Below are 27,585 nucleotides of genomic sequence, written 5' to 3'. Positions count from 1 at the left end.
CAGATACTGCAAGCGGTTCATTCTGCTTATTAACAAGGTGCCAGGACAGTCTAGAAATCTTTTTGATAGTTAACTGTTTCTTCTTCCAGAGAGCCAGTGCTTTCAAATGGAGTAAGGAGTGGCAAACTGCATATTATACTAAAATGTAATGATGTGTAATGATGTTCTTAAAATAAATAAATAAATACATAAATAAATTAAAGCCTTGGAAAGCTGAGATAGGAAGGGGTGCTCAATTTGCTCCATCCTAATAGTTTTTACATGCAATTACTACCCCCCCCTTCTTTGCAGGATTTCAGATGCATACAGTACTTTGTAAATATGAGTTTGGAAATCTGCAAGGTGAGGGAGAAAGAAGCGGATTGTAATTTTGATCAGAAAAAAATATCACTGGAAATAAAGCTAAAGCATCTCAGTTCCACACGCACCCACCCACACCCTGCAGTCCTAAGATATCCTACTGCCTGAGTTGAAGGCTAACATGGCGCTGCAGCCCCACAGATGAAGCCACCTGAACTGCCTGTTTGATCTTACTTTCAGGAAGAGCTTCTTCCACCTCACCAGAAGTCAGCCAGTTTGTTTAGGACAAAGGAGAGGAAACTTTTTCAACATGAGGACTGCATTTTATTGTGGGACATCTTCGGTGGTAGTGGTGTGGGACACACACATGCCAGTGGTGAGTGGGACCAAAGGCAAAAGTAGATGGAGCGATGGTGATAAATGTTACTTTTGTACACACAGTGGTGCACAGGTGCTGGGTTCTGCCCAACTTTGGAGGGGCCCGACACACGCATGTGCCATCACACACATGGGGTGCATGTCTGACATCATGCCATGAGGCCATGAGGCTTGCTGCAGGCCGCAGATTATTGAGAAGGCCTGGCCGCCTTTTTGAAACTTTGGCCTGTCCTAGATGGCACTCCTGCAATGGGGTGTATACACACACTTACACATTCCTCTCTAGTCCTCATCCAGGCAAGCAAGAGGCCTTAACAGAATTCAAGGGCACTTTCAAGGCAGGTAAAGACATTCCAGGAAAGTCTGAAGCAGGGTATGGCTGGGAAGAGAGTGTGGTCTGGAGAATGTCCCAATGGCCTGAGAGAGAGACCTGGATGGCCACATCAAGCCGCCCTGGGCCTGAGGTTCCCCATACCTGGTTTAAGGGGCGCAGGACTGTCTGTATGGCACACACAATTCTGTCTGTGCACTTATAATATTAATAGTAGCAATAATTTTATAATTTGTACTTCACCCATTTGCCTGGGTTGCCCCAGCCACTCTGGGTGGTTTCCAGCATATACAGAAACATAATAAAACATCAGACCCCACTGCTGTTTCCTGCCCCTTCATCATCTGCCTAATGGTAGGGCTGGTTCTGGGCACGTTTGCACACCCATCCCTCCGTTCAAAATTAAAAGCTCCCAAGTCTGCGTCACATTTTAAAATGCTAATGCTGCATAATGGTCATCTGGCACACCATATGACATTTTCCCTTTGAATAACAGCTCTTTCAGAGGTCCATGAACATGCAAAACTCAGTTGTGAGCTCTCTCTCTCTCTCACTCTCCCTGCCACATTTTGTTAAGCCTATTATGTTGCCCCTTAAACATTCCTAGTAATGGCTGCTTCATATTTTTGAACTGAATGAGCAGATACTTGAATCAATGGGAGTGCAGGCAGCTGTGGGCAGCAAGCAAGCTGCTGGAAGGAGGTTTCATACACTTCCATCTTAAGGAGGGTTTTGATTACTGCCTAGAAGACGCTCTGCATTGACATTAAGATAATGCCAAAGGAAGGACATCAAATGATCCACCTCTCCTTAAGAAAGCTACTTTCCTATCCAATTCTAGCAGCAAAAACTACCTAACCTCAGAGAGGAACGCCACAATAAGCCTTCACTGTGAAATTTCATACAGTGCTCTTTATTCAGATGGATATTAACTTCAGATACAGGCGTCAAATACAAGATCTGTAAAGCAGAAAGGTCAGCAAGAAAAGGAATCATCATTAACATTTCAGTAGGTGATGCAGTACACACCTTTCAATCTCATAACTATTGGTCCAGGTGGGATTCTCTGAGATAGGCATGGCCAAACTTGGCCCTCCACCTGTTTTGGGATTACAACTCCCATCATCCCTAGCTAACAGGACCAGTGGTCAGGGATGATGAGAATTGTAGTCCCAAAACAGCTGCAGGGCCAAGTCTGGCCATGCCTGTGTGAGACCAAAGTGCATAATGACAAAACAAAATAAAACTACTAGTCTTGACACGGGGGCAGGGGAGGTTATATGTGTCTGCCCCATTTAATGTGGGATGGGGGCTGACAAGAGTCTACCATGAGGCAGAGTGAGGAGTTTGTGCTGATTTGGGATGTCATTAAATGGGAGTAGATATTTATCATCTCATATTTTTACTGCTGGGGGCAAGGATAGACATTTGTGGAATTTTTTTGCCACATATACCAAAATAGTATGGATGGCCTTAGGTACAACATGATGGGATGAGGCATTGAGAGCCTTTCATACTTTGTCTTAGATCAGTCCTGCTTACTTCACCTTAGTGGACCAGTCCTGCTTATTTTCCTACTAAAAGGAGTGCACAGAACTCTTCTCCTCCTATATGTTGCAATACAATAATTGGGTCTGCCAGTCACTTTTCCACGTTCCTGCTTCTCATCTTGGGGGAAATAAGGCATGGGGCGGGGAGGTTTTTGGGATCAGTGTGCTTTTTTATGCATCCCCCCTGGCTGCAGGACAGATGCTACCTCACCTTTCGGGATAGCCAAGAAGAGTACTTCCTTATACAGCACATAGTTAAATTGTGGAATCTGCTACCATAAGAGGTATCATTATTATTATTTATTAAATTTGTATACCTGCCCTTCATCTGTAGATCTCAGGGCGGTTCACAACATAAAATTGCAATATAAAAGACATAAAAAACAAGAACAGGAACAAACCAAAATCCCACCATGATTCAAAGGCAAAGGTAGGGATGGCCACAAACTTGAATGGCTTTGAAAGAGGATTAGAGAAATTCACAGAGGCTGAGACTATTATGGGTTACTAGCCATGGGTTACTAGTTCCTTCACTGCCACACTGTAGGGTGCAGTTAATTTTTTCGTAGGGGAACAGTTAGGGCTAGAGCCGCCAGCTTGCAAGGAGGATGGAGGGACAGGACGGTGCACACTTGACATCACGATTTCCCGACATCGCGTGTGTGAGCACCACGCCTTCCTCCCTAAGCTGGGCAGAAGCTTCCCGGGCTTTGGGAAAGAGGCACCAAGCCTCTGAAAGGATGCCGGAGCCCTCCTGCCTCCTTCCCAAAGCCAGGCGGGCTTTAGGAAGGTGGTGGGAGGACTCTTGGACCCTGTTGAGAGCATCGTGCCTCCCTCCCCAAGCTGGGCAGAAACTTCCCGGGCTTTGGAAAGGAGGCGCCAGAGGGACATTTAGGGGTCTGTAGGCCACTGCTGCCAGGGGACTGTATGCCACTGAATACCAGTTGGTGGAAATTGCAGGTGGCAAAGAGTGGTGTTGCACCCAGGTCCTGCTTGTGGACTTCCTATAGGCATCTGTTTGACCACTGAGGTCACACCCACACCAAACATTAGAGGAACGTCTAAAGCACAAGTCTCCCCTGAAATAATACTGGGAACTGTAGTTTTGTTGTTGTTGTTTAGTCGTTTAATCGTGTCCGACTCTTCATGACCCCATGGACCAGAGCACGCCAGGCACCCCTTTCCTCCACCTCCTCCCATAGCTTGGTCAAACACATGTTGGTAGCCTCGAGAACACTGTCCAACCATCTCATCCTCTGTCGTTCCCTTCTCCTTGTGCCCTCCATCTTTCTCAACATCAGGGTCTTTTCCAGGGAGTCTTCTCTTCTCATGAGGTGGCGAAAGTATTGAAGCCTCAGCTTCAGGATCTGTCCTTCCAGTGAGCACTCAGGGCTGGTTTCCTCCAGAATGGCTAGGTTTGATCTTCTTGCAGTCCACAGGACTCTCAAGAGTCTCCTCCAGCACCATAATTCAAAAGCATCAATTCTTTGGCGATCAGCCTTCTTTATGGTCCCCTTCTTGGATCACTGCCTTGCCGTGGCGAAGGGGCTTGAATAACTCAGAGAAGTTATGAGCTCTGCTGTGCAGGGCCACCCAAGATGGACAGGTCATAGTGGAGAGTTTTGACCAAACATGATCCACCTGGAGCAGGAACCGGCAAGCCACTCCAGTATCCCTGCCAAGAAAACTCCATGGACAAAGACAACAGGGAACTGTAGTTTACCCCTCACAAAGCTATGATTCCCAGCACCTTGAACAAATGACAGTTCTCAGGATTCTTTGGGGGACGCCATGTTCATTAAATGTATGGTGTGGATGTGACTTTTGAGAATAGGATGCTGGGCGAGATGTTGGCCTAATTCAGGAGGGCTCTTCTTAAGGCATGTTATGCTCTTCTATATAAACAGGGTGGATGTGTGAAAAGACATCGCCACCATGTAAACAGTCATCCTTAGTAGCAAAAAAATGCTCTGCAGCTTATTTTCACCCCCACTGCTCCGGAATATTTAGCCCTCTTGTTTTCATTCTTGTCCTGTAATCATGGTAGCTTTTTAAAAATCTATTAACGCTTAATTTTCACCGTACAACCTGAAAGAAAACGTACCTTGGGAAATAGCGGGAACATCTGAACAGGTCTGCGCAGTACCTGCGTACTTTTTCTGGTTCTGGAACAACCGGGACAGGGCGCTGTGCTTCTGATGGGAAAGAGCTGAAAGCTGAGACAAAGAGGAAAGGGCAGATCAACGACTTGACATGGGAATGACCCAGTTCTTCTCCCTGTCAAATATACCAGCTGCTTTGGGCATGGCTGGGTTAACAAAGAAGCATTCTATGCCTTAGCATACCGTGGAGTAGAGAAAGAAGAGATACTGTAATGCTAAACAGTGTATGTCATACACATGAGCGAGTGAGAGGGATTGTTTTGTTTGTGCATCTGTGAAAGCTTTTCATGACAAAGGTGGGAATGAAAAGCGGCGAAATTAATTTTGCAATGAATGAAGAGACACAAGAGAGCTGGTGGGTTGTAGTGATTAGAGGGTTAGAGGCTAGGAGCCAGGAGAAGCTTCCAGATTGTCACTGTTTTGTGGGTGGGATACAATTATATACCGGTCATTTCCGGTTGCACAATTGAAGTGGATTTTGCACTCTTGCACCCACCCCCACAACGCCAAACTTTGTTCAGGAAAAGGAAGTGATAGGAAAATATGTGCTAGAAAGTGTAGGATACCAAATCGCTTGTTGTGGTGCTCAACTTTTGTGCAAACAAATCAGAATGAATACTTAGTAAACAGCAGACATTGCATAACCTCTGTACGCACTCTGTGAAAACAAATCAGGATGAATGCTCGCTAGACAAGCCCCCTGGAAGAGTCGCAGTGTTCAAATCTCCACTCAGCCATGAAGCCCCCTTGGTAGCTTTCGACTAATCACTATTTCTCAATCTAACCTGTCTCAAAGGGTTGTTTGGAGGATAAAACCTTGGAGAATGTATGTATGCCTCCCTGATCTAAATATACTAAACAAGTCCCGCAAACTCTCTGATATGAAAGAGAGTGTATGACCTTGACCAGGAGGCAGGGGTGGGGAAGATATGAAAATCCAGTTCAGTTTGCATTTATAGGCAGGTTTGCATCTTTAAAGGAAAACCTACCTAATTTGCATGTTCCAAAACACTATGCAAACCTAAACAGAGCTTGTCATTGGAAATCTGCATGTCTCTGAATTTTGCATTGCACCCCTCTAGCCAGGTGTGCAAAAATGCATATTCCAAGGTGAAGTATGCACAAAATGCACATTTTAGTGGAAATTACGAATATACATTCTACTGGAGACAATGCGCTTTGCAGAAAAGTGAATATTAGGAGAAATTCATACTAAATTTGCTGATGGATTTTCATAAGAAAATGTTCTTTTAAAGGAAAATTTTCAAAGCGATGTGGAAATAGGGAGAACTGAATTTAAGATTGGGAAAAAGGAGAGATTCGCTAGTCCCTACAAGGAAATAGGTGTGTGCTTGCTATCTATCTATCTATCTATCTATCTATCTATCTATCTATCTATCTATCTATTTTTCTATTCATGAATGACAAAAACAGCAAGAAAGATGTACAGAAATGGTACAGATACAGTTTCCTCTACAGGTATGCATATTTTATTTCTGTTATTAGTGCAGACAGCAATAAGCAGCTGAATCCAGTAGCAATACAAGAAAATGCAGACATCTTACTATTGGATGATATTATGATATTTACCTTGCCTCAGGAAGTCCACTTCTGACTTTTGTAGAGGACTGGAATCTAAGTGCTCCAAGATAGAATCTAGAGATACGCCATACTCAGTGTAAATAAAAAGGGCTATTTACTTTACTTTCAGTTATATCTCTGTAGACGAAGGGTAGCATTTGCCACCAACTTCTTCAATAACACAGACTACTATCTGCAGATAGAGCCCAAACTATATTGCTTTCATTGGTTTTTAAAATATCTGCCACACAGGTCAGTTGATCCCTTAAGGTGGCTCTCTCAAAAAATAGCATTAAAATCAACAGCAGAAATATAAACAAAACGAAACAGAAGAGTATATAAACATGCACATACACAAAAATCAATCTGGTTAAGAAAAGAACAGAATGATAAAAGCCATGCATAGGTTAAACACCCACTCACAACACCCCAGGACAACTGCCATCACTGAATGCCTCGCAGAATATGAACATCTTTATAATCATTCAATGTAGAGACTAGACAGGCATATCTGTGGTGTATGGAGTTTCAGAGTTTGGGTCTCACCACTGAAAATCTGGGGCTAGGAACAGATTCCTAGGCATCACAGCGGTAGAAAGTAAGATTTCCTCGTGGGAAAGTCTAGAGGAGAAGCTTTCAGAATTACCCTCAGGAAACCTTTTCTGCATAGATTTTTCTGTCAAAAAACATCTGTTTGTTTGCAGCGGTTTACACAGAGCATCAGCCAGGCTGGTCTGGCTTGCTATTGGCCAACTGAAATGAGAGGACGTCCTGCATTCCTAGCACTTTCCCTACAAGTATACATTGCAGGGGAAGATTGGGGATGATGGTCAGGCTCCCTCCTCAGAGAAGCTTCTCTGCCCCTGATAAGCTTTCAATGAATTTCATGGCTTCTTGGAAACACCATTTGACAAGCCACTGACCTAAAGGGAGAAAAATGAACACCAGGCAGAGACAGACCACATGCCTGTCGTGTTTTATTAAGTTGCTTATGAATGCAGGCCCAGATAACAGTGAAATTCTGCATGAGTTTACTTGGAAGTAAGCAAGGCACATTAAATTGAGTGGGACTTCCTAGGTAAATGTGCACAGAACTGTAAATCGAGCCTGCAATCCTATACACATTTTCCTGGGAGTAAATCCCCACTGAACTGAGTGGGGATTTACTTCTCAGTAGATAAGAATTCAAATAAGTTTCTCCTCCTAAGCAGAATAGTCTTACGAACTGTGACAGAACTGGGATGGCAAATAAAGATGAAAGCATTCTGTTTATATACCTATAAACATGGTGGCTGCATTTCTTGTATACATTTGTGGGCTTTGAGTATAGTCTTGCGCCTGGTCCAGAAAGTTCCGTAGTTTCCCTGGATGTTCCTTAACCTAGAAAATGAACACTTTGATAAACACACCGTAATGGCTGCATAGACAGGGTATATTTGCCAGTTAAGAATGGATCTTTTAGAAACAGAAGTGAAACTTGTAGAGGCATGTGGCCGGATTGGCCAATACTGCTCCCCCTCCAGGATCCAGCCTATCACATGGACTGCTGTCCCTGCCTCTAGCATCCCTGACCATCCACGTGGGAATGGCACATTCAAGCACACCCTGTGCAAGTAAAATCCAATGCATGGAGGCCAAAATTATGGAATCACCTTCCTTGGGGGGAAAATCCAGTAACGGCTATGTGATTGTTGGACGACATGCATCAGGTTTTCTTGTTTTGGGGGTATTTTAATGCAGAGTTCCCCAAACTCGGGTCCCTAGCTGTCGTTGGACTACAACTCCCATCATCCCTAGCTAGCAGGACCAGTGGTCAGGGATGATGGGAGTTGTAGTCCAAAAACAGCCGGAGACCCAAGTTTGGGAAACTGTTCTAATGCAACATTTCCGCAGGATTGGCCAGGGATTATCAAAATACATATGGTAGGGGCATATACATTCCTTCAGTGTGCCTGAAGGAAGCCTGTTACTCTGCCACACACACTTTCACTGGTTCATTTGAAATCAACAGATATGAAGTCTACGGATAATATTGAAAAGATCCCAGTGTGCACAAAGGGCCTCACAAGGTGCTTGCAAATCATGCTCCAAGAGTCCTGGTTGTCATTTGCAGTCCATCCCAAGAAGACTTTGCACTCTTTTAAGCTGTCTCTACGACTCTGTAAAACAAGAGAGACAAGAAGCCTTCCCCAGAATTAGTGAAAAAAAGAGATTATTTGGAAAAAAAAGTCGAATAAAGCCAAATAAATTATAGAAGGGCCAAATGCAATTGCCTCAATCATCTAAAGAAATTGTGTGCAATCTGCTTCCTGTTAAGCCCTTTTGTGTAGTTTGCTGAATCTTTTAAGAATTGTTATTAGGATCAGAACTTTTATTTAGAGAAGGAAGTTTCTAGCTCTCTTGAGTGCAGAGCTAAATGAAATAATGATGAAAGCCACCGAAACCCAATGTATAAAGAAACCTTAATATATCATTATGGCTTTTGAATGTCATGATTTCTTCTAAACCAGTATTTCCCAAACTTGGGTCTCCTGCTGTTTTCGGACTACAATTCCCACCATCCCTGACCACTGCTCCTGCTAGCTAGGGATGATGGGAGTTGTAGTCCAAAAGCAGCTGGAAACCCAAGTTTGGAAAACCCATCAACAAGCCCAAGTTTTCACCCATCCCCAGTTTGGTTCTAACAATTCCGGAATGTTCTGCTCCTTATTCATTAATGAATTCATATCTGTTGATTTCAAATTGTTGTTCTTGAAAAATCTGCATCCAATTAATTTAAGCGCAGTATACTGAAAAAAGAAGAATGAGGTGTATATCAGCAGCTATTCTGTCTGTGCTTCCAGTTTGGTCCTTGGAGGTCTACCAGTTAATAATTTCCTCATAGGAATTCTTCACACCACCTATTTCCCAAGCTTTTAGGAATTGCTTCCTCGGGGACTGAGCTATGTCTTCAAAGCATGATTCACTCAGTAGAGGCTGGGCCGTTAGTGTGAATGGACCACTGTAACACCAACCCCAATCTGCTTTGAGTCAGCACCTGCCTACCTTCTTTCTTAAAACCAATTCGGGGGCTGGCTCTGGCTCCAACTATAGTTGGTCTCCCTGCCTTCTACCCCACTGGTTGAAATGGGCACCAGCCACCATTGCTTTCACTTGTAATATCATGAGTCCTGGAAGGTTGGTCAACATTATTGATATCACATTATATTCCAGACAGGGAATAGGGGCTGAAATTAGGAGACTGTAGTTTGCTTAAGCGGCCCAAGAATGTCACGGCTAAGGTGAGATTTGAACTCAGGACTGGCAACTCCACATTCTTGGAGCCACTATACCAATCCAGCCCTCAACTGGCCTGTTCTCAAATATCACCTTTATCCCTAGCAGTATTCTGCCACTGCAACAAAATATGCAGGTGCTGCCTTGTCTTCTGATCCAAAGTAATTATATTTTTAGCACTGCATTTATTCGGACTTTGTTATTTTATTGGTCAGCCTCAAAAACTGAACTGTCGGTATTTGTATTTTAAAGTCGCACACTATTCTGGATACTTCAATTATAAAAGCGGTGAGCAAGTGCAATAAATCATTAGAACAAATCCATGCAAAGATAAATAGGTGCAAAGCAGAGGATTGCTCTTCTGCTGTTCAAGCAACTTTCTGCTTTTGGAAACATGAGCAATGCATCTTGCCAGTAGAGGCCCTTCAAGCCTTGGACTACAGAGCTGCACTGTTCACCTGTGGCCATTGACACTGGGTGCACTGAGAAGCCCCCCGTTGGCCTCACCAGAACTGGTGCCATCATGTGGCATCTTTGGGCAGCTTCTAGGGTTCCGGCACTTTAGCAGGCTGCACTGCTGATGCTTCCTAGGCCTGTGAGCTTCCATTTAAATTTCCCTCAGCCTAGAAATTTAACTGGTTGTTTCCAGCTGCCCAGCACTGATTGAAAGGTCTGTTATGGGTGCCTCTTGCTTTTGCCAGCACTGCCAAGTAAATGCACAACATCCCAACCAGAGGCCAACCAGAAATAACTTGGTTGACGTCACCCTCAGGCCATCCTTATCAGGCTTTGCAAAAAGGCACAATATCATTTACCTTAGCCGCAGTCAGATGTGGATCTTGGAGGTTCAGTAGCAAAGTGACAATACTGTTGAGAACCTGGTCCTGCAAAGCGGCTTTTTCTTTCACGTCCAGGTTCTTAATCATGTCTTGAAACAGCCTGTTTGCCGCACAGGTTATTTTGGGTCTCCCCTGGGAATGAAAGAGAAAGGGAAAAAATTGACTTGATAACCTTCCTGAGAGACTTTGAGGCTCTGTAGATAGATACTCCTGTTTACACTACATCTGGGGCACTCTCACCACTGGTTTCAGAAGAGGTGTTTGCACAATGTTAGCCACAATCCCTGTTATCTATCCTGTATCTATCCTGCTACGGGACGCGGGTGGCGCTCTGGGTTAAACCACAGAGCCTAGGACTTGCTGATCAGAAGGTTGGCTGTTCAAATCCCTGCGACTGGGTGAGCTCCCGTTGCTCGGTCCCTGCTCCTGCCAACCTAGCAGTTCAAAAGCACGTCAAAGTACAAGTAGATACCTCCAGCGGGAAGGTAAACAGTGTTTCTGTGTGCTGCTCTGGTTCGCCAGAAGCGGCTCAGTCATGCTGGCCACATGACCCGGAAGCTGTATGCCAGCTCCCTCGGCCAATAAAGTGAGATGAGCACCGCAACCCCAGAGTCGGTCACGACTGGACCTAATGGTCAGGGGTCCCTTTACCTTTACCTATCTATCCTGTTGTTTCTTGTGAAACATTGCCTTTTGATGCATTTCCCTCAAACCAGCTTCAATCCGAGTTGTGAGAAAGAACAACCTGGCTTACATTTTAAGCCTTAGATACCATGGGCTGATTCCGTGTCTGGAGAATGAACTGCAGGTATTTTTCTAAGATCTGTGCACCTCCCCCTCCCAAATAAATGCACCATGACCCAAATATGTTTAAGACTGCAATCCTAAACATAATTGTTCACTGCCGGCTCCAGGGTTTTTGGTTTTTTTGGAGGGGGCACTTGGGGAAGACATCCTCAATGGCTGCAGCCACTGCCACTTGAAAAGAGCATACAGGAGACATATCCAGGGCTTTTTTTCAGCCTAATCTCGTCAAAACTCAGTTCTGGCCCTTCTCAGGTGGGCGCCATTGCCATTATAAGAGAACAAGGGAGGCGTTCATGGTGAGTTCTGGCTCCTCTTTTTCTCCCTTTCCACCTGGAAAAGCCCGCCTCACATAGATGAACAATTCTTCTGAAACTTACGTCCGCCAAGAAAGGCTGAAGCTGTTTGACGATCTTCACAAATATGTTCATGTTTATATTGTTTTTGTGGAGTGTTACGATCTTGTTTGTGACCTCCATAGCTGTCAAAATCACCTTCTCATCAGTGTCGCTAAAACTTGGAAGTATACCCAGAAGCAGGTTGGAGAGCTCTTTCTTCTGAAAGGACACCGAAATCCTTTTACTGTTAGACTACAGTAGCAATTTCACATTATGTGACTGGGATCCTTAGTTTAGTCTTGCTGTTGTCCCCTGACCAGAGTTGTGCACACATGATACTCCCACCAGTGGAAAGGAGTGGGGGAACACTTCCCATACTCTTCCTCCCTGGAGAACTTTGTGCCCTCCCAAAAATCTGCTCTGGAGGGTTGGGGGACCTACCAGAATATGAGAGATGATTTAAGCGGGAAGAAAGGAATCAGGAGAAATAGCCTCCCCTCCATTCCACTAGTGGGATCCTCCACTGGATCTCGGTCTCATCCATGAAGGAAAGGAACCCAAATGTTCAGAGTTGCACAAAACTGTATCTGAGCCTGGTCAGCAATATCACTAGCTGCAGATATGCTTCACTCCATTCCTAAGATGAAAGGTGTGAGGCTTAAGCCTCACCTGGCAGTCATACCTACTAGCCTAGAAACTGTTCCCCCAATGCAGGGCTTTCATACATAAAACCTGAACACATTCTCTGGTGCTTTAGAAGCAGAGGAGTAGCAGGGAAACTTAACAGAGCAGGGGGTGATAACATCCTCTGCCAGAGAGCTTGAGCTCAGGGTGAGCTGAAGCTCTCTGGGTGAGGCCCTGTGATGTAGGCTAGACCCTGTGAGGTAAGCTAGGCTCAGACGATGGTTGGCCCAAGTTCACTAGCCCCTCCACTACAGCATTTACCACCAGGAATCTCCAGTGTGACAAATTATTTAACCATTTCCAAACTCAGGAAACAGATGCCCATTTATGTACCACAGCTGTTTCATTCATTGATGCTATTGAAACATATCAAGGATGCAGACATAAGCCCAATTAAGAAGTAATAATCTCAGTCCAGCAAACCAGATTTATTGGACTGAGAACAAGTACCGTGTTCACAACCCCCTCTCCCCCCATTTCTCATTTACTGTAATGCAAAGCATTGTTTTGGTGGTCGCATACTGCCACATAACCAGGAAATGTATCGCTCCATGACACAGATTTGCATAAAATGTACATATGCTAATTTATAACTATAGATGCACATTTAGAAATTATTACTATACACTTCTCACCATTGGGAGTAAGTCTGTGCCCAGTGACCAGGGTATCTGTTGGTTTGCTGTCCTAGGTTAACTTCAAGGCCCCTATTTTCCCTTCATATTGTTATGAATTGGGAGTGGGGGAAAGACTCTCCATTACCCTAAGTGGGGCACATAGATGGGACACATTTGTTGAATACTGCCCAATAGTTCTTGCCCCTGAGCACTCACTCAGTTGAAACTATAATCTATTTATCCCACTTCTGTCATAGTCTCGCCACGTTCACATCTAGCTGTGATTATTAAGTGGTGAGAAAAGGTATTCTGCACATGTCCTTATTATTCACATATTCCCATGCCTGGGCCCTGGCATCTGACACAGGTTCTGGAGCTCTGCCCCTGGATCAGTTCCTTAAAGATACTCCGCCCAACTTCTTGTTTCAGTATAGCATGTTTTGCTTCAGTACAGAGCACCAGTTCAACAACTCCACTCAGCTAGAGTTTCCTTTAAGCAACAGCAACAACAAAAAATGAATAAAAAAATTCCTTCCAGTAGCACCTTAAAGACCAACTAAGTTAGTTCTAGGTATGAGCTTTCGTGTGCATGCACACTTCTTCAGATACCACAAAAATGAAATCACTCACGTTTTGCAGGTGACGCGCCACATTGCCCATTCCATGGAGACTGAGCCAGCGGTAGGTTGGGCATGAATCAGCCTGCCAGTTCTTCAACAGGCCCAGGATGTAATGTTTTTGTAGCACCGTGTAGGTGGATTCAGACGAGAGAAGCTGAACAACACAAAGCAGTAAATATGTGGCAGGAAATTCAGAGAACTTTCCCTATACGTTGCCAGCTATCGAAAGGTAATGATAAAATACTGGAGTCACTCTCAGCTGTTGTCGGTGTTTCAGTTAATGGATAAGGATTTCCTCTCAAGCCCAAAGACTGTTATTTTTTTATATGAAAAAGATATTGGTAAAGTGGTAGGATCTGGGTGGAATAGTATTGCTTTGCTTTTTGTGTTGCAGTCATGGTCTGTTTCAGACATCTCTAACATCTGCTGGCTACAAATTCTGTTGGCAGGATGTGTTAGCTGTACTTTTTGAGTTGTTTTTCACCGCATACTTATGCAATGCACCAGAAATTATTTACATTATACTATAATAATATATAATAATAATTTATTATTTATACCCCGCCCATCTGGCTGGGTTTCCCCAGCCACTCTGGGCGGCTTCAACAGAACACTAAAATACAATAACCTATTAAACATTAAAAGCTTCCCTAAACAGGGCTGCCTTCAGATGTCTTCTAAAAGTTTGGTAGTGTGGTGTAGTGGTTAAGAGCGGTAGTCTTGTAATCTGGGGAACCGGGTTCGCGTCTCCGCTCCTGGGCCAGTCACACTTCTTTGAAGTCTCTCAGCCCCACTCACCTCACAGAGTGTTGTGGGGGAGGAAGGGAAAGGAGAATGTTAGCCGCTTTGAGACTCCTGAAGGGGAGTGAAAGGCAGGATATCAAATCCAAACTCCTCCTCCTCCTCTTCTTCTTCTTCTTCTTCTTCTTCTTCTTCTTCTTCTTCTTCTTCTTCTTTGACATCTGGTGGGAGGGTGTTCCACAGGGCAGGTGCCACTACCGAGAAGGCCCTCTGCCTGGTTTCCTGTAACTTGGCTTCTCATAGCAAGGGAAACGCCAGAAGGCCCTCAGCGCTGGACCTCAGTGTCTGGGCAGAACGATGGAGGTGGAGACGCTCCTTCAAGTATACTGGACCGAGGCCGTTTAGGGCTTTAAGGGTCAGCACCAACACTTTGAATTGTGCTCGGAAACGTACTGGGAGCCAATGTAGGTCTTTCAAGACCGGTGTTATATGGTCTCGGTGGCCACTCCCAGTCACCAGTCTAGCTGCCGCATTCTGGATTAGTTGTAGTTTCCGGGTCACCTTCAAAGGTAGCCCCACATAGAGTGCATTGCAGTAGTCCAAGTGAGAGATAACCAGAGCATGCACCACTTTGTGAGACAGTCTGTGGGCAGGTAGGGTCTCAGCCTGCGTACCAGATGGAGCTGATAAACAGCTGCGCTGGACACAGAATTGACTTGTGCCTCCATGGACAGCTGTGAGTCCAGAATGACTCCCAGGCTGCGCACCTGGTCCTTCAGGGGCACAGTTACCCCATTCAGGACCAGGGAATCCTCCACACCAGTCTGCCCCCTGTCCCCCAAAAACAGTACTTCTGTCTTGTCAGGATTCAACCTCAATCTGTTAGCCGCCATCCATCCTCCAACCGCCTCCAGACACTCACACAGTGGCAGAGAGAGAGAGGGGGAGAAGAATGTGTACAGAAACCCTGCCATAAAGACAGGCTGGAACTGAGTGAATATACAAGGGCCCAACCTAACATTTGTTTTCCATTCCTAAGTGACTGGGGAAGGGCTTCTAGCTCAGTGACTAGAAAGCATCTGATTTCCATGCAAAACGCCCAAGGTTCAATCCTGGCATCTCCAGGCAAGGCTGTGAGAGATCTCCTCTCTGAAACCTCAAGCCACTGCCACTCAGTGTATGCCAGGGAGCCTTTTTTGTCCTGAGGGTCTCTCCAACCTCCCAAGGGCTGCATGCCAACAGTGGCCTTAGTCATATTCCTCACAACTATGGAGACGTTTAATCTCAAGGTCATGGGTTGGAACCCCACATTGGGCAAAAGATTCCTGTGTTGCAGGTGGTTGGACTAGATGACCCTCGGTGGTCCCTTCCAACTCTACAATTCTATTACTCTAAGTAGCTCATAAGCATTTATGCAAATATAAGCACATGCATATATAGAAATACATTCACATATACTCTCTGCAGCTTTTTGTGCTTGGCCTGCCAAAAGCTTCCAAGCAACGTTGACATAGGCTGTGTAGTGGAGGGGTGAAAAAATTTAAGAGCTAGGAGGTTTGTCAGTAGATATAAAGTACTATATCTGTTGGTACAGCAATGAAATGTTTCCTCTTAACCATTGCCTGTTCCTCATGGTGTCTGAAGGCAAAAAAAGGGATGCAAACACAAACACATTTACAGTTTTGTGTTCTGCTAGTACCACACTTATACTCAATGGCTATGTAATGTCATATTTCTCAAGATGCTACTCAAGCAAGAAAATAGACATACTGCAGTGAAAAAGGCCATTGCCGTCAGCTTCTGCTGGTCATCCCCATGATGGAGAAGAGGAATCACCTTGGTAAATACCGCATAGTCAAGCCCATGATGATGTTTGACAAGGGCTCTGTAAGGATATAAACAATATTTTATTTTTGAATATGCAGAAGGCACACTGAAGAACACAATAGCCTCAAATTCAGGTCCTCCACTACTTGCCTGGCCAGAAGGAGAACTCCTTCGAGGTAGTTCTCTGGTGAAGCCAAAAGGTCCCAGCTTCCTGTTAGACTTGTAAAACACGCCTGAGGAGCCTTCTGCCTTTTCACCAAGGCCTTTAAAGCATCCATGGCGCAGCTGAATTCAGGGAAAGAAAAAGCATATGACAGGGAAAATTACCTTACTTAGAGCCCTATGGCACACACACCCCTTCATGAGTTTTGTTAGATGACATTATTAAATCCTTTATAAATGATTGTGGTTTGGTTTACTATGAGCTTGCATCTTGAAGGTTATGAAATGCATTATTACTGTAATTGGAACCTGAAACAATAAGGAAGGAAGTGGTGTAGACAGCTCAGTTCATTAGAACAAGCTGAGTTTGGAAAGGAACATAGCATGCATATTATTATTATTAATTATTATTTATATGATGATGATGATGATGATGATGATGAAATTTCTTTTTGAATTTTTATTTTGATGAAAATATTTGTGTACATTTTGGGAAGGTATGGTCCCGGGCATCGTAATCCCATGAATGCTCATGGAATCTTGCTCATTGTTCCCTTGCTTTGATGAGGGCATGAAATAGTGAACTGGTCAGAGGCAGAGACAACGCGGGTGGAGCGGAAACAAAATTGGGCAAAGCAACTGACTCTTACCTCTGCATAGCAGGCAATATCCTAACCACATAAAAGCCAATGGGACTTTACTGATAAAGCAAAATAAATTTCTCAGTAAAGCCATTTTGGAATGGACAATCTTTTTCAGATTAGAAAGCCTTTTTCTGCTAAGACATTTTAATGAGAATAGCTCCCCTGCTGCAGTGCAGGAAAGAGTAAGACCTCCAGAGCCTTTCCTTACAAGCCAAAGAAGAGAGAATTATGTTCTTATCAGACACTGATATTTACATGGTTAGTAGTACTCCATTAGCTGCCTGTTACCTTATGTAGTTTGATGTTCTGATTATGTCCTCCTGTCCAGGTTCGGAATCTGTACAGTTCATCAAGTAGTGCAGCTGAATAACTAGGAAGATGATCACAGATACGTAATAGCTGTTCATAGGGATTTTGCACTTTTTATCCCTAAATATTATGCATAGGGCCTTTGTTGCCTGAAACAGAATTTAAAAAACAACAACAACAGACCTTAATTCTAGGAAGTTTGGTTGTTCTCCCACAGGCAGATATCACTCCTTATGTTTGTTCTCGGATCACTCAGTCTTACCCTAAGACTGTGAGTTAGGGGTACTTTATGGGCAGAGGTAGCACCTTCTAGATGTTGTAGGACTACAACTCCCATCATCTCACACCATTGGCCCCATTGGCTGGGGCTGATGGGAGCTGGAGTCTAACAACCTCTGAGGACTCGTTGGCCACCCCTGTTGTATGGCTACAATGAGAGATTCTAGCAAAACCTGCAGACAAGCAAGGTAGAATATTTTTCATGTCCTTTTTGTTCCCTTCCCAGTTTTGTCCCCTCTCCCCATAAAGCCCGACATCTTCTGTAACTGGTCCATTTACGAACTAGGTAAGCAATATTGCCAGATTGCATATCCAAGCATAGAGATGGTCCAGCACTGGGGCATCAGAATACTATTAATTAATTAAATTTGTATATCACCCTTCTGTAGATCGTAGGTAGTTCACAACATCAAAATACAAGCTTAAAAAGCAAAATACATAATAAAAACAAGAACCAAAACACACACACAAACCAATAACAGCCCTCCCTCAAGCACATTAAAAATGTTATAGGGTGTTAATCAGCCTGGTTGAAGAGCAATATTTTCGCCTGCTGCCTAAAGGCGCCAGCTGAACTTTCGTGGGGAGAGCATTCCACAAATGGGGAGCCACTGCAGAAAATGTGAAAGCACGAGCCTGGTCATATCTTGGCCTAGTTCCTCAGGTTCCAGAACATTCTATTGCTTGAAATGAATGATTAGATGGCACCCTTCGATTGAACGTTACTTAAAGACTGGGAATGAGAGAGAATCTGCCATAGCACAGAAGGGCAGCCGGCTAGCATGGGAGGTGAAACAGGGCAGGCCTTGTGACATACAGAGTTCTACCCTCCAACACTTCATTTGCTCCTGTGCTTAACACCTGTTTGCAGCAGGGCATGAGCCGAGCAACTTATGCACATGTCCAACTCCTTCCAGAGTACATGGCCTGGGCTGGTTGCCTCTCTGCTTGCTTGTTTGCTTGTTCACTCACTCAGTCAGGGAAGAGGCCTCTCCCAATGGCACTGTTGGTGATGTGCTGGGGGGAAGGCAACCAGTCTATGCCAAGAACAAGAAAGCATCCTCACCACCAGAGTGCGGGCCCCAGGAGGACTAAAAAGAAGAGAGGTGGGCTCAGAAGATATAGCCAGGATGGTCTGCTCCACCTGCACTCCCAGGATCAGCTGCCTGAGGAAACCACCTCACTCTGCCCAATAACAGGGCCTGCCATGTTTTCTGCACTCTCTATTTCAGGGTTTCCCAAACTTGGGTCTTCAGGGTTTTTTTGGACTACAAATCCCATCATCCCTAGCTAGCAGGACCAGTGGTCACGGATGATGAGTACTGTTGTCCAAAAACAGTTCCCAAACTTTGCTCTATTGGGTGGTGGCCTCCAAGTTGTTGTGCATCTTTCTAGATCCCTAGCACAGCACAGCTTGTTACAATAGGAGGTAAAGGAATAGCATATTTTTCTCACGGCTAGAGGTAGAAGGGAGGAGTTGTCTGTGAACTTTCCATCTGATCCCAGGCGTTCGCTACTAAGGCAAGGTTTCCTTTTCAGCACTTCGAGAAGCTTGGCAAGAACCTGGAGTCTTACAGGTTGTTTAGCTTGGCCCAAGGCTTCCCAGATTTGAGTGATATGCCTAAAATTAAAACAAACAAATTTATGTCAGTGTCTACACCTACACCTACACCTACACCTACACACACACACACACACCACTGCTGATCTCAATCTCTCTTACATTTCTAGTGTTGTTTAAAGTGGAGTTATATGTATATAGAGTGGTACCTCGGGTTACGAACTTAATTTGTTCCAGAGGTCCCTTCTTAACCTGAAACTATTCTTAACCTGAGGCGTGCTTTCACTAATGGAGCCTCCCACTGCCACTGGTGCACAATTTCCATTCTCATCCTGGGCCAAAGTTCTCAAACTGAGGTACGACTTCCAGGTTAGCAGAGTTTGTAACCCGAGGTACCACTGTACATGAATTAAGATGGATAAAGGAGCCCAAAAGAACTGAAAGCATGTTTGCTGCAAATAATAATTGTTTGTTTACTACAAGAGGGCTAAAAGCATTTTATAGGATTTGATATTTTCATCAGTCTAGCCAATGTTATGAAAAAGAGGTGCCGGAACTCACCATGAACACCTCCTTCTTTTAGAATGGCAATGGAGCCCACCTGAGAGGTGCCGGAACTGAGTTCTGGTGAGCTCCAGCTAAAATAAAAAGACCTGAGTCTAGCAATGACCCCCAGAACAGACAATGTAAGAAGAGAGAGCCCTGCTGGCTATCAGTCCAATGGCCCATCTAGTCCTCCATACTGTTCTCACAGTGGCCCACCAGATGCTTGTGGGAAACCAGCAAGCATCTTTTCCTCACATTTTAAATGTTGGTTGGTTTTTTTGGTATGATTAGGTTTTTTTGGAAATGCATGTGCAGGTATAAACAATAAACAAATTCAAAAATGCATTTTTCATGTGGTGTGGTATAATTTCTAAATAAGAGCTATGGAGTCAGTTTTGAATGAAAAGGATGCTTGGTCCGTTACATGGAATTTCTTATCCTGTCCATGGATATGCAGAGAATAATTGATATGTTGTTTTTTTAGACACTTGCCTAAAAACTGCAAAATGTCACCAGCTGGAACTGCTCTGTCCCAACACACCACTGGAATACAGCTCGCAAGATGGCTGCTCATGAGACAAAGGTTCCTTGCCCCCAGTGTACACAATACTGAGCTAGTTGGATAAATATTCTGACTTGCTGTAAGGCAGCATCTTATGATATTCCTTGGTTTACCCTTAGATTTTAACTCATTGTTCACAGGAATAAAATGAAGTGAATGCTGTCACCTTGGGATAATTGGTGACTATCGTCACACACTTTAGGTGCTGTCTCAAGACAGCTGTTCAGACCTTTTGCTAGCTCAGTGTAATTGAATCACCAAGAATATTTACATTGGTTCAAGAAGTGACAAAGGTCACCTACAATATTCTGGTATAAGTTCTGAATATTTGAGTAGGTAGAGTGAGTGATATCGTTGCCAGTTTAGCCCACAGATTTTTCCATCAGAGGCAACCAGAGGAACTCACACAGGTGAATCAATGTTATTTCCCTGTGTGGCATGGCAGTTGGAGCGCAGAACCTGGGAGACTTGGGTTCAAATTCCCACTCAGCCATGAAACTCACCTGGTGGCCTTGGGCAAGTCAAAGCCTAACTTACTTCACAGGGAATCATGGACGACAACTCAGTTCCTCACCTGTCACAAAGCAATGAGAGTTTCAGAAGGCTTGAAACAGTTTCTTCTGTGTGTTTTTCAGCCAGGAGGCACACAGCCCCTATGGCAACTTCTCTTGCACTAGGTTCCTGGATAGCTCGCAGGTGGAAATAAATAATATCAATGATTTCTGGCACCTGGGATAAAACAAAACAAGGGTTTACACTGATGATTCTTTCACAGTTTCTGTTGCTTTTGCATTTTATTTGCTTTTACATTTTTGGTCCTCATATATGAATGTTTGTAGCACTTCTTAGTGTCCAGGTGAAAATGGCTTGCAGTGCGACAGAAAAGATAGCAGCTTGGGTAAACGGCCGTGCTCTTGTCATAAAGAGGTTAGAATGAACTCAACAAATTGCATCACTGCACTACAATGGTTATATATGCAGCCCCTCCAACCAGTAGACCCTTGCTGTTTAGATACTGCTCTGACCTGAGAATAATTTGGATGTTTAGAACATGTCTAAACATGATTGCTTCTAGGCTGACTTGAAGTGACTGAATCAGCTGAGAGTTTTTGAAACAGGCATTACAGATAGTGATTGGGTTGAATTCAGAATTGGGGAAGTGCGTACAGTAATATGAACTCTCATAGCTTAGAAAGCTTCACCGATATATATATGTATATATATGCATGCATATACAGCAGAGAGGGCTTGCTAGACAGAGATAAGAGAGGCCCACTATCCTTTACTAGGGATGGACAAAATGCTCTTAATGTTCATGTTCCTTGCATATGAGTGGACTGACATGTCCATTCCATTCTGTGCGGATTTGTTTGGCAAAATCCTTTAAATATTCTGCATGCTTTAAAAATGCATTTATCACCGATAAACAACTTTCAAGGTAGCCTGAGGGCTTCCCTGAACGTCTCCTCCTCTTCTCTCTCTTTTTTCCTTCTTAAAAAACATTTCTAGTTGCTCAGAGCAGTTAGAAAGTGCAGCGCTTGCCACAGCCATGGAAAACTTTTGATTAAAAAATGCATGGAAGCAGTATGATGTGCCATCCCTGTCAGGTGATTTTTGGGAGAAAAAGGTGGCTGAGCTCCAGCACCTCCTTTTCTAGAAAAATAGCACAGTGTATACACTTTACTGTATTTGCATTCAGTCATTTTGTTCAAGTGTCAACCAACTAGATACCTGCCAGCAATTCAGAGTTTGATTTAATTTGCTGGAATCTGACCTACATATGGATGTTCCTAACAAGCAGACTGATCAGATACAGCAGCGCAGTTGCTTTGCTTCTAGAGAACTACAGATAGCTCATCCTGTCTTTGTTTTGGTATAGGAACAAAGGAAGCTGACTTATACTGAATCAAACCATTGGCCCAACAGCTCAATTTTAACTACACTGACCACTGAGGGCTGTTCCAGTCTCTGCCCACTGGACAGGTATAGGCAGGGCTGAATAGTGTTACAAAAGGTTAATTCCTGTTATGCTCATCAGTGTGGCAATGCCAGGATATAGCAGGTGCAATACTGATGTCATTGATCACTTAGCATGGTCACCTTGCAGCGTGAATAACCTTTAAATGACCTTTAAAGTCCTAAACAGCCTCGGTCCTGTAGACCTGAAGGAGCGTCTCCACCCCCATCGTTCAGTCCGGACACTGAGATCCAGCACTGAGGGCCTTCTGGCAGTTCCCTCATTGAGAGAAGTGAGGTTACAGGGAACCAGACAGAGGGCCTTCTTGGTAGTGGCGCCTACCCTGTGGAACACCCTCCCTTCAGATGTGAAGGAAATAAGCAGTTAGCCTATCATTAAAAGACATCTGAAGGCAGCCCTGTTCAGGGAAGTTTTTAATATTTAATGCTGTACTGTTTTTAACATCTGATTGGGAGCCGCCCAGACTGGCTGGGGAGACTCAGCCGGATGGGCGGGGTATAAATAATAAATTATTTTATTATTATATTATTATTATTTTCAATTCCCTCTCTATACCATAGCTCAGTACAGTATTGCAGACAATCTCAGGTTCAAACTTTGCCTTCTCCAGGGAGGGCTGGGAGTTCCCCGGTCTGAAACCCATCTGCAAGCCCTGGCGAGGCGAGGAAGGAGTTTACTGAGCAAAACCCAAAGGGATTAATCAATTAGTAATAGTTATCCGGACTAGCTCGTGGATGCGAGCGAGGGCAATCCGCCTGTGACATCTGTCACCCCACTGATTGCTAGAGATGATCCGGCAGATCACTAACTGGATTTTCTCTGCCTCTCATACCCAGCTGAAGTTCTCCTTGCCTCTTGCGTTTGCGTGTACGTCCTTCTAATTTTGCCACCCCTAACATTTCACTGCCTTAAGCAGGTGTGCAGTTTGCCTAATGGTTAAACCATCCCTGGAGGTACTGCTGCTCTTGTGGAGCCCCAAAAATTCCTGGCTGTGATGCAGTTCTCAGGTCAGGAAACGGGGATGCAAAAAGAGCCAATGAACATCCAAGAAAATGGAGCTGAGTGAGTGAAGCTGTGGCTCTCGTTTGTCTGGAAAGTGCACGTGTGGAGCAGCAAAACACCTAAAGGGCAGGTAGCAAGGGGGAGAGAACTGAGGTGGCTGTCACAACACTGCTCTTGGGAAAAAACTACCTGACAGGCTAAACCTATAACTGGGCTAGCAGATCCCTTTCATGGATCAGAAGAATGCAAGCAGGCAACCAAATAAGCTGGCATACAAACAACTAGTTGCTTCAGTACTTTTGTCTGTCTCTAGAATTCATTGCTAGAACCCACAAGGCACAACCACCTCAATTTTCTGAAACCCATAAGCATCTCTCTCTTTTTTTACCTTTCCCCTCAGTTTGTTCCTCTCTTTTTTCAAGATTGAATTTAGCATAGCTGAAGCTGCCTGGATGCTATTTTTTTCTGTGTCCCTCAGGCTAGCAATGGCTAAAAGTATCTGACCCGTCACGGTGGACTCTGCATCAGGTCTTTCAGGTATCTGAAACAAAACAGAGAAGAGGCAGTTGTGGGGGATACATCGGCAAAGGTATCCACCCACAATAGACAAGCTAAAAGTATTGCTGAACTGGAGAAGTTGGATTTAATGGTTGGAGTGCTCGAGTCAGACTAGGGAGACCCAGAACCAACTCCTCACTCTGCCATGAAATTCACTGGGTTGAATGTGGGCCAGTCACTATCTCTCAGCCTAACTCAGTGATCTTTCAGAGGTTTTGTGAGGATAAAAAGGGGCACAGCTACATATGCTGCCTTGAGCTCCTTGGAGGAGAGGCAAGAAAAAAACAAAATGAGCTGATTTCTAACATACATTCCAACATCACAATTATTCAAATGTAAAGCAGGGACAAAAATACTCTGAAAGGTTTCCAAGATTATATGAGATGTCCAGGCAGAAAGAAGACTTAGGTCAGGGGTAGGGAACCTCTGGCCTTCCAGATGTTGCTCCCATCATCCCTGCCCATTGGCTGCCCTGGCTGAGGCTGCTGGTACTTGGTGCCCAGTAACATGTGGCGGGCCACAGGCTATCTATCACCCAGACCAGTGTTTCCCAAACTTGGGTCTCCAGCTGCTTTTGGACTATAACTCCCATCATCCCTAGCTAGCAGGACCAGTGGTCAGGGATTATGGGAATTGTAGTCCGAAAACAGCTGGAGTTTGGGAAACACTGGCCTAGACCAGTGTTTCCCAACCTTGGGCCTCCAGCTGTTTTTGAACTACAATTCCCATAATCCCTGACCACTGGTCTTGCTAGCTAGGGATGATGGGAGTTGTAGTCCAAAAACAGCTGGAGGCCCAAGGTTGGGAAACACTGGCCTAGACCATCAAGGCAAGTGTGTGGAAACAGAGGTCTTCTCCCATAACAAGAGGGAGATGTAAAGATATAACTTCTAAATTTGCAAATGAGCGAGCCTTTTCACAAAAGTGGTGTAAAGTGGCTCTGGTTTGTAATACAAATGTGTATAAAACTCACACTGGCACAATGCTCGTTCACTTTACAAATGTCTGCATTAGAGGGTGTGTCATCAATATCGTGTGAGGAAAGCACCTGGGTGTTTTAATCTCATGCATAAAAAAGTTTATGGCATGGAAAGAGCGAGAGTTTGGAGGCTGCAGGAGGAAGTGTAAAGAGGGAAGCCTCTTCACCCCTGAGGAGGATGCAAAAATGTGAACACAGAAGCGGTGGTCTGACAGAATAGCCATAAAGGCTACAAACCTATAACTGCTTACCTGAGAGTAAGTCTCACTGAACTCCATTGGACCTACATCAGAGTAAACAGACATAGACTTGTGCTTTAAGCGGGTCTGTGTTGTATTGTTGTGGCCAATGATGTGTGAAGACTTGGTGCAAAAGGAGATGATAGCTTGGAAAGAGAAATCCACCAATTCGTATAGAGTGATTGTACCTGATTAAGGTTTTCGTTTTCCGGCGGCGGCGAGATAACATGATGACCTTTCTTCTCTTTTTCCTTCACGAGAAAGTCCCCAGGCTCTGACACTGGCTTGGCAGCAGAGACTTTCTCTTGAATTTGTGTTTCTGTTTTCAGCACACAGTATTTTTTCTTGCTCGGCACAAACATCTGGGCTGTATATGGATTTGTTGCCTTTTCCTGGGTCATACCATCTCTTGGGCTATCAAAGTTGGTTTGTGTAGCCTTATCTTCACAGGTAAAGTCTGGTTCGCTGGCATATGCCGTGCTCATCCCAACATGTGGGCCATAGGTCTTTTTAATCTTTTCTTTTACAACCATTGTTGATCTAGAAGAAAAAACACACACACACACACAAACTTTTTTAAAAAATAATATTTATTGCTTTTAAACCTTACAAACAAGAAGAAAAAGAAAAGGAGAATAAAGAAGAAAAAACAAAAGAAAGAAAAAACAATACAATACAATATACAAACAATACACCACACAACATTAACGCATTAAACTAAACAAAACAGAACAAAAACAATTTAAAAACATACATCATACCTTTTCAATGCCTTATCTTTCATTCCCTTGTTTCATCGACTTCCTCTCACCTCCCTTTTTGTATTCCACTTCTATTAATTGTTTCAGCAATTCCTTTCCATCTTTCACTATTTTCTGTCATATAAATATCTTAACTTATTTTAACCTTATTTTCCATTAATACTATAATACATATTTATGCTTAACTCCTTATAACACTTCTACTAAGGCCATATAATTTCATTCCAACATTTTTCACACACAAACTATTGTCACAGTGAAACTTTATACATATCTTAAATTCTCCCAGGGAAGCGTGTATGAGATTGCAGCCTTATTCTTTTTTTTTATTAAAGGTCTTCAACCGAATATACCATAAAATCCAAACTAATAAAAATAATAATAAAAAACAATATATCAAACAGAAAAAACCAAAGAGAAAAAGAAAGATACATTGATAATAATCCTCATATGATCCTCATAAAATAAAAAAATTATAAATATATCTGTGTAGCCCTCGGTCACCATTTTATCTTAAACATAGAGTTTAATCCTCCCACCTGGGAGAGCTTCTCTTTCCTTGTCTCCCACCCTGAGAAAAACCACTCTGACCTGCCTCTCATAGAGGCCCCTTCCTCTTCTCTCTGTCAGCTCCCTGTATGTATTTTGATTTATCACAAATATAATTCTTTAGCTGTTAAGACATACATCTAGTTAATATCACCAGAGAGCAACCAAAAATCAAAGATCACACAAGAAACCCAGACCAAAAGAAAAAGAAAAACACGGTTTATGGGGTTGTTGCTGTTTTCAGTATCAGAGACACAAGTTTGCTACAGTGTCTGGAGCTGCATGCATGAAGAACCATTCCTCCCCCTCCAATAATCTTGGGAACTATAGTTTGCTAAGGGTGTTGGGAATTATAGCGCTCTCTCTGTGTAGGGTAAACTCCAGTTCCCACAATTTGTGGGGAGGGGGACATGCTTTAAATGTACAGTGGTGCTTCGCAAGACGAAAAGAATCTGTTCCGCGATTCTCTTCGTCTAGCGGTTTTTTCGTCTTGCGAAGCAAGCCCATTGACGGCTTAGCGGATTAGCGCTATTAGCGGCTTAGCGGCTTAGCGGATAAGCAGATAAGCGGCTTAGCGGCTTAGAAAAAGGGGGGGGGAAAACCCCGCAGGAACTCGCAAGTCATTTTCGTCTTGCGAAGCAAGCCCATAGGAAATTCGTTTTGCGAAGCGCCTCCAAAACGGAAAACCCTTTCGTCTGGCGGGTTTTTCGTCTTGCGAAGCATTCATCTTGCGGGGCACCACTGTATGGTGTATATGCGCTATAGGAGTGGTGATTAGATAGTTAAAATATAAAGCAGATTTCATTTCTTCCTGGGTTTTATTTCATAGTGCTTTTGAAACCTCAAATTGAGACAAGGTGAAGTTTATTCTAACTGCACCCAGGTATGTTTTAAAGAATCATTTCCCACCAGGACATAACTGAAGGGTCACTTCCAATTGACATGAATTTTCAGTTGCCTACAGAATCCATTGGGATTTATCCTGCGTACAAAGAAACAAATTCCAACACACACAAAATACAAGCGCTCTTATTACTTAGCCATCAAACTAAACGCAATGAAAACCCATGCTGAGATTCACAATGGCAAAAGCCAAGAAAGACTTCTGGAATGTTTTGACAGCCAAAATCTCTGGAAGGACTGAAGACCAGTTAGAACAAATTTTTTAAAAATGCTGGTTGCAGAAGACAAATACCAGTGGCTATGTCTGGCACCAGCAAGTCTCTGGTGAGTTAATGGAGGCACAGAGAAGCAACAGACCACGTGGAACCATCTACTTACAACCTGCATGGTTGGAACCAGTCATATATTTCCCGTTCTGCTGCAGCAGTTTCTGCCTCACTGGAATGTAGCAATGAAAGGATCAGTGCTCACCAGGGCCCGGCTCACAATGGATCTTATCGCGTCA

At 43.9% G+C, this 27,585-nt stretch overlaps 1 protein-coding gene across 3 annotated transcripts; it reads right to left on the bottom strand.

Annotated features, from left to right (window-relative positions):
- Positions 1–1,901: 1,901 nt before the first annotated feature.
- LOC309339756 (maestro heat-like repeat-containing protein family member 6) lies at positions 1,902–27,577 on the bottom strand. 3 transcript variants are annotated; one of them, XM_081858125.1, is made up of 16 exons: positions 27,459–27,577; positions 25,056–25,407; positions 23,480–23,632; positions 20,686–20,840; positions 18,898–19,063; positions 17,143–17,312; positions 16,199–16,333; positions 15,992–16,106; positions 13,491–13,634; positions 11,602–11,775; positions 10,394–10,549; positions 8,369–8,461; positions 7,580–7,682; positions 6,312–6,377; positions 4,664–4,775; positions 1,902–1,969 (listed from the first exon to the last, which is right to left on the bottom strand). In XM_081858125.1, the coding sequence occupies exons 2-16, from the start codon at positions 25,398–25,400 to the stop codon at positions 1,957–1,959; spliced, it is 2,100 nt and encodes a 699-aa protein (XP_081714251.1). In that variant the 5' UTR covers positions 25,401–25,407; positions 27,459–27,577; the 3' UTR covers positions 1,902–1,956. The 3 variants fall into 3 exon arrangements, with proteins under 3 accessions (XP_081714251.1, XP_081714250.1, XP_081714252.1); XM_081858124.1 differs by having other exon boundaries at positions 11,602–11,778; positions 27,459–27,576; XM_081858126.1 differs by lacking the exon at positions 8,369–8,461 and having other exon boundaries at positions 11,602–11,778; positions 27,459–27,574.
- Between the last annotated feature and the right edge of the window lie 8 nt (positions 27,578–27,585).

This window comes from Podarcis erhardii (assembly GCF_964252035.2).
Source record: "Podarcis erhardii genome assembly, chromosome: 4".
Lineage (NCBI taxonomy): Eukaryota > Metazoa > Chordata > Lepidosauria > Squamata > Lacertidae > Podarcis > Podarcis erhardii.
Note: the sequence above shows the minus strand (reverse complement) of the source record. Positions and strands in the feature narration are given on the sequence as shown.